This window comes from Psammomys obesus, unplaced genomic scaffold (assembly GCF_907164565.1).
Source record: "Psammomys obesus unplaced genomic scaffold, mPsaObe1.curated_primary_1811, whole genome shotgun sequence".
Classification (NCBI taxonomy): domain Eukaryota; kingdom Metazoa; phylum Chordata; class Mammalia; order Rodentia; family Muridae; genus Psammomys; species Psammomys obesus.
The window spans coordinates 19,681,260-19,688,671 of record NW_026596134.1 but is presented as its reverse complement, the minus strand read 5'-3'; the positions used below and the strand labels follow the sequence as shown (position 1 = coordinate 19,688,671).

Below are 7,412 nucleotides of genomic sequence, written 5' to 3'. Positions count from 1 at the left end.
CATCCCTATTTTTGATGAACTTCCTGTCTATACTGTATGGTTTCACTCAGCTCTCCATATGCCAATATCATAGACTAGTAAGCAAAGCAAGCAACGTTACTTTTTTTTTAAATAACATCTTTAATTAAAGTTTTTGCAAGGTAAAATATTAAACTTAAAATAGTCTTAGTACATCAAAATACTAAGCTTTTTAATTTTATTCCAAGATGGTCTTTAAAACCTAACCCCCCATATATCACAGAAGAGCAACCTTGATCTGCAAGTGTACAGAATGAATTTTACAAACATAATAAATATATTTACGCCCTTACACACAACAGTATGTACAACAGCAGTCGACAATAGTAGCTTGGAACAGCTAGGGATTATCCCCTCCCCACTCAGTGTAACCTGATGCACACTGGACTGATTTAAGGAAGCTTGGATGAGTGAGTAGTTAATTCAATGTTGTTTTGTTCTTCCCTCAAACAGGAGGAAGCTTTGTTCCTCAAACAAAAATATTAAATTTGATGCAATCTTCCTTAAATCATGCATGCAAGGAAGATGACAAAAGGAGGACAAAAGCAGGCTTCCAGGGGGAAGAATATAAACCAGAATAATTCCCATAGGGTATCAGATTAAAATGCAAACCTAACAAAAACTTTGGAAAACACACACACAAAAAAAACAATCATTTATTAACCAAAAAACATGAGCATCTGCTAGAGCTATTCAGACAGGTAGGAAGGAAACATAGGAAATGAAAATGTACAAAGATCAATAAAATAGCACATTGCACAAAAGCTCAAAAGTCCAAGATGAAGTAATATGAAAACATAAGAACCTTATCAGGTGGAAGAAATTGCTGTTACATAGGAAAAATTGCTAAGAGGAGATATGTTTTCTTATAAAAGGAATACTTACCCTCTAATATGGTGACATTATTGCTATAAGATAATAAAAAAAATATTCTCAGAGGGAGACAACTCTCCATTCGTCCATACAAGTCACCAAAAGGAAACTACTTGATTTTCAATACAGCAAAAGAAAGCCTTTATATAAAAACTAATATATTTTTACATTGTCTTCTAATGCCAGTATCTAATATGCTTGTCATGAACACATTTCAATCAATGCACAGGCTCGATGAATATTGATGCCAGCGTGACTTATAAAAAGGCAACAGTGTAAACGGGATGCATATTTAACAGAAGTGTGAACATTTCACGAATAAAAGCCCAATATAAACACCCCTTCCTGTTATGCTTGACTCTAGAAACCGCATGTGACAAAGCCCTGTTACTCCTAAGAAATCACATGTGCTCTCAGACATTCCTGTGGTCTGAGAATACAAACGACCACCAGGTAAGAGTTCATCTACTGAAAGGCACACATTTCCACTTTTGTCATTCTGTGTAAATTTCCCTTAGCACTCACTACTGGTGTCATGTTATATAGAAGGTGCCATCACTACTGGTACAAATCTAAACAGATCACTGCTTACTTCCCTATCTCAAAGTCTGAACTATTTCCACCTTTTGGATAAGCATCGCACTTTCAGCATAAAATTCTCCAAGTGGGAATTCCTTGCCTTTCCAAAGGAATGACACTTTAATAGAACTTAATGACATCATCTGTTAAATGTAATGGCGAAAGCATGATTAAGAATTCAAAGCAAGGGACATTTACACAGCCAAAACTGCTCTAATAAAAAATACAACATGCTACTTGATTTAAAAAGGAACACAACATAACAGCATATAAGAGCACAACCTGGTGTGCAACGTCGTTTTAACCGGCTTTCAGAGTTTTCACAGAAAAAAGTATTTGGCCAGGATGCCCTTATTAATAGGCAACACACAGGTACAAATACAAATGGTTGCTTCCTGCTTCAAGATAGCCCTCTGTGTGTCACTCTGAAAGAAGTGGTTGTTCATGTTTGAAAATATAGCTAGGAGAGACAGGCCAGTGTACATGGCTAACCTTCAACTTGTTTGACTACTCAGAGGGCCCAGGACATGTGCTGAACTAACATAACTACTACTGATTAGTCCAAGAGTTTCACAGAAGCAACACCGCCGCGCTGCCGTAGGTAGTTCAGGTCACTGACTTCATTGAGTAAACACACACCTTCTGGAACTATGCCGAAGGACACCTGAACAACAGATTCACAGATTTCACCTACTCCGTTCTCCAAGTTTTATAGGTAAAACAACAGTACTGTGTGTGCTTTGAGAAAAGGAGAATAAAACAAACTTCCCCTCAAAATGCAACATTAATTATAAAACAAAAAACTGTATTACCATTTATGGTATAGAAGCAAATCTAACTTCTGTCATGTTAAGTAAGACACCACCGATACCAAATTTCACAACATAAAATAGTTCAGTAGGGTGATAACTGGGGAAAGGAAATCAGTTGCATTAAGAAATTTCAAAATATGTGCTTTAAAAAAAAAAAAAAAGCAGTTTTTCCTTTGTAATATCTGTTTAGTTTTATCTGTTATTTCTGGCACTACATAAAGTCAAATTAAAGGAAGACAAAAATGGAAGACCAAACAAACAACAGGGAAGTCAACTTGAATGCAAATTTTGTAAGTCACTAGCACAGAGATGAAGGTGAGCGAGCATCCCTGCAGTTCCCAGGAAGCTGACTTGCTGCAGCGCCAGTGTTCTTTAGAGCCCCTTACGGGAACAGAGCTACACATTCTCAACACACAAAGCACATGTCTAGAGTCTTTAATATACAAGTCAAATCTCTGTATTTTTTTCCAATGTGCAAACTGGAGCCCAAGTCCACATCATCAATAGCCTGGAAGGGCCATCCAAAGAAATAGAGGTAAATTTGTATTTAGTGGCCCACCTCCCTCTACCCCCTCCACCCTCAAACTTTCCCTCAAGTTACAAAGTTGTTTAAAAAATTTGTTTAATTAAAATAATAATTTCTAAAATTCTTTACTAGTAAACACAAGAAACTTTTATAATTACTAAATTGTTTAATAAAAATCCATTCCTCACCACCTGTCCTTATGCTTCTTAGATCAAGGTACAGAATGTCATCTCAGTGTTTACATAAAGACTAAATGCACAGATAAGCACACATTGTAGTCCAACAACAACAACAAAAAAAAACCTTCACATATCATGTGTACTATACAATTTCAGCTCGGTGGTACCTTTGTGAAATAAAAACATGTTCCTGAGGAGCCAATTTCGGGCTTCTTCTTAAAGTATGGAACTGAGCACAGTTTTTGAATATGGAAATTAAGCTGTCACTTCAATTCTACTCAACACAGGTAAGACCCAAGTCTTTTAAGTTACATTTATCAAGTAGGAGAACCTAATTAAAACAAGCATCCATTCCTGGGTCAACCCTGTCTCCAAACTGTGACCATTGATCCTTTATAATCTTATGTAGATGTTCATACAGCAGGGAAGCAAGAGGTAAGTGTTACTGAGGGAGAGTAACAAGTAAAAATGTTTAAGACCTATTATGAGTTTTAAATTTTCTTATACAAGTGAATTAAAATTCAACACCATAATTCTTGCCCTTCTGTAAAAAGCTCACACGCAATTTTTACCAAATATAACCACATACAATAAGCAGTTTCAGTTCAATCTATCAAAAGGGAAATTTCTTCAGGTCATTCCAACACATATCTTCTGATTGAGCCCAACTTGGTGAAAGGAATATAGACAAAGCTTTACATGCTAATTACCAATGGCAGGTTCCTGTATTTAAAATTGACAGTTACAGTTTTCCTACACAAACCCCTCCCCCCACCCAGCAACCCCGGGTGCTACAGTTCCATGGCTTGCCAGTTTGAAGTAGTGTCTATGTGGTCAAGGTCTAGCTTTTGTTCCAGTAGCTTTATTTCTACTGCGCTTTTCTGACATGCAGAAGTGAAGTTTTGGTTGATATATGTCCCAAGTTTCAAACCGTCCACTTTAACATTTTAAGCTTCTTTTGTCTTATTTATAAAAGGCAAGAAGCAACTCTTCACCACTCTGCGTCTCCAATGGCTTTGGAAAATATATAATCTCTTCCGTTAAGATTCATAATGCCATCCTTGAGGTGAAATTTCCATTTATTTTTACTTCTGTGTATCTAAACAAAAATTGAGAATGCAAAAGATATAATAGGAGAAAACAACAAAACCCCATTCATAATAAAACCACAAGCTTTGTCCTATATAATTACTATACTTGAAAACTGAGTTCACACATTTTAGCAAAAAGCACTATGTAGATTTTTTTCTAATAGCTCTCAGTAACTTGTATTCAGTAAAATAGTTATGGGTTATCTGCAAGCAACAACATTGGGGCCTTCTTTCTTTTTTACTAAAATAAACTTAAGAGATCTCAAAACCTAACACAGACCTTTCACACAATAATGCAGAAATACTCACTAGACACAAATTTCTGAGATCTCAATTCTAAAATCCTATGGCCTATCCTTAGCACAGAAACCTCTGGCATACCATGACAATTGTTCAATGTCTACCAGATTATAATTAGAACTTTGTCTACCCTGCCCTGAAATCTGTTTCCTCTTTCACTTACTGATCCTAGCACTGCCTTTAATATTAACATAGTGTTTTGTACATTTGGAAATCACTAAGTGTTCTTTCTCTAGACTCCAAACTTTTCTCATTAAAACAAAACAGAAAACAGTAATGTTAGAACAAAGGTAGAACAGAGACACATTCAGAAAGTCCAGAAATTCAAAACTAAGTCATATTGAATAATAAATGGTATAGTATTTTTATCTGCACAGAAGTACAAAGTACAACTTTAAAAGCATTCCTTTACTGGCCTAACCCCTTCATAAATGTACAAAATGCTAATAGAAAGGCCTCTTTAATGTCCAATGAAAATGTGTTAAAGTAAAATTACTTATAAATAATGTTATACTATACTGTTATACTGTTTTCATCAGTGCTCCAACAGTTCACTAATTACCTGAAACTTGTCGTCCTATTAGCATTTTAAACTATGACTTGTCAGACAACAACTTCATTATTTCTTCTGTGCTTTTCTTAAAAGTGACTCACTATTGAAATATAAAGCTTAGATTTCAAAACAAAGCTCCTAAAACTCAAGTTGGATCAAACCATATTCATTCCTCATTTTAACTAGCCACAGACTGCCAGCCACAACATTTACCCCTCACTAAAGCACCAATTCTTTCAGTCTTTCTAATTCTTGAAATGGAATTTTGAAAACTCTGAAATTGTTTCTCACTAGGCTATGCAAACATAGTCTCAGTTTATTAGATTAAAACTTGAATGTACCTGAGAACAAGACGACCCAACTCTGATAGCATTTAAAACACTGTATATAGCTTGTCAAAGGAGAATACACTATTCTCCTACAACAGGAACACACTAGAGGAATATTCTTCAGTCACGCTCTCGTCTTCTAACCTATCATGAAATTGTGTTTTGGGTATTTGGCTGCAAATACTTCAAACTAACTAACTGCTGTTTTTAACCTCATACTTTTTCTACAGGGAACAAAAAAATTCCACCTGCCATACTATTTATGGTAGGGGATTAAAAATATTCATATGAAGGCACAATACACAAAAACATATGCTATCAAATTATCAATAATGTAACAAACCTTAGATTGTTGGTATTGGCCTGGTTTTACCTTTTTTGTTAAGAAGATACACTGCACTGACATTCTCCCTGTAGATCTGTTTTATTTAAGCACAGCTACTTATCCTATTCATTGTAACTTACTCCGTGCTACTCCATAAATAGTTGTTTAAGAAACAAATGGTTACAAAAAAAACAATGTAATATATGAATGTACAATAAATTTCATGACTTAAAGTGCTTATCACTTAAGACCTAGTGATAAAAATTCCAACAAAAACACCAATACAGTGGTTCTCAACTTTCGGGGGTTGAAGGACCCTTCCACAGGGGTTTCCTAAGACCATCAGAAAACAGATGTTTACATTATGATTCGTAACAGTAGCAAAATTATAGTTATGAGGTAGCAGTGAAAATAATTTTACAGTGCCTCAACCACAACATGAAGAACTGTATTAATGGGTCACAGCATAATAGCTAGTAACAAAAAAGAAGAGAAGAGAAGAGAAGAGAAGAGAAGAGAAGAGAAGAGAAGAGAAGAGAAGAGAAGAGAAGAGAAGAGAAGAGAAGAGAAAAAAGAAAAACACCCTGTTTAAGGCCTAAAAACATAATGAATCAAGAACCAAGCAATTAAAGAGAAATAGCTCAGCAGTTTAAAGCATGACTGTTCTTCCACATGACTGGGGTTTGGTTCCCAGCATCTGCATGGTGGCTCACAACCTTCTCTTCTGAGGCAGCTGACACCCTCCTTTGACCTCTGCAGGCACCAGGCACAAATGTGGTGCACATTATACAAACATACAGGCAAAGCACTCATACACTTAAAAATTGGGAAAGAAAACAAAAACCTTATAAACTAAGGGGAAAAAAACCCCACAAAACTAGATAGCTTGATTTAAAACTTCCTTGAACAGCAAAATAAGTAAAAATTAAGGCAATCACATAAAACTCATCTGTTTATTAGTTTTTGTTACTGCTTATTTTCCTAGTTCTCTTAGTAATAAAATACAATTCAATTAGGTTAATGAGATAGTTTTGTCATTAAAAGGCAAAGATGTCATTAGAAGATGAGATAGTATGAATGAAAAAAGATTATCTCCCTCCTTTTACTCATTACTTTTCAAAGGTAATGCTAAGTAATTAGTTCTATTCATTCTATTCAAACAACCTATGAAGCAATCACAATGTTTTCTGGTCTATCAACAGTAGTAAAGAAGGCAAGCTGGACATGGTAGCCTGCACCTAAAACCCAGGCTGAGGCAGGAGTAATGCACAAAGCCATCCTGGGCTAGCCAGCTATACAAGGAGTTCCAGGCCACCCTAAGCTATAAAGTAGAAGCTGGTCTCAGAAGTAAACAGAGTTCAATACAGGCAGTCATCATTTGCCCAAATGTTTCAATAAGGCTGGAAAGATGGTCTAGAGAAAGTACAATAGAAATAATGTTCATAACTGATAATGAAGTCTTTACCTTATCATACTGGCAAACAACAACATTTTCTGTGTCAAAGAGTTCCTGCCCTTCCTCATCACTTACATCATCTTCACTGTTGAGGGGCTCCTGCAAACAAAAGGAGAATTTACACATGTACTGCTATGTATATATTCCTGTAACATTTAGTTTAGCAAAAGAAGTACAGTGAGCTGTGTGTGGTGGCACATGCTGTAATCCTAGTAATCAGGGAGGCAGAGGCAAGCGGGTCTGTGTGAGTTCAAGACCAGCCTGGTTTACAAAGCAAGTCCAGGACAAGAGAGGGACAGAGAGAAACACTGTCTTAAAACACACACACACACACACACACACACACACACACACACACACACACACACACA

General features: G+C 36.0%; 1 protein-coding gene across 1 annotated transcript in view; it reads right to left on the bottom strand.

The window, feature by feature from the left end:
- Positions 1-656: 656 nt before the first annotated feature.
- Positions 657-7,412, bottom strand: part of Gtf2a1 (general transcription factor IIA subunit 1) — a 34,318-nt gene continuing 27,562 nt past the window's right edge. The window contains exons 8-9 of the mRNA XM_055593109.1: positions 7,051-7,140; positions 657-4,086 (exon numbers count right to left, since the gene is read on the bottom strand). Coding sequence (XP_055449084.1) covers positions 3,979-4,086; positions 7,051-7,140 — 198 coding nt within the window. The 3' untranslated portion in view covers positions 657-3,978. The remainder of the gene's footprint in view (positions 4,087-7,050; positions 7,141-7,412) is intronic.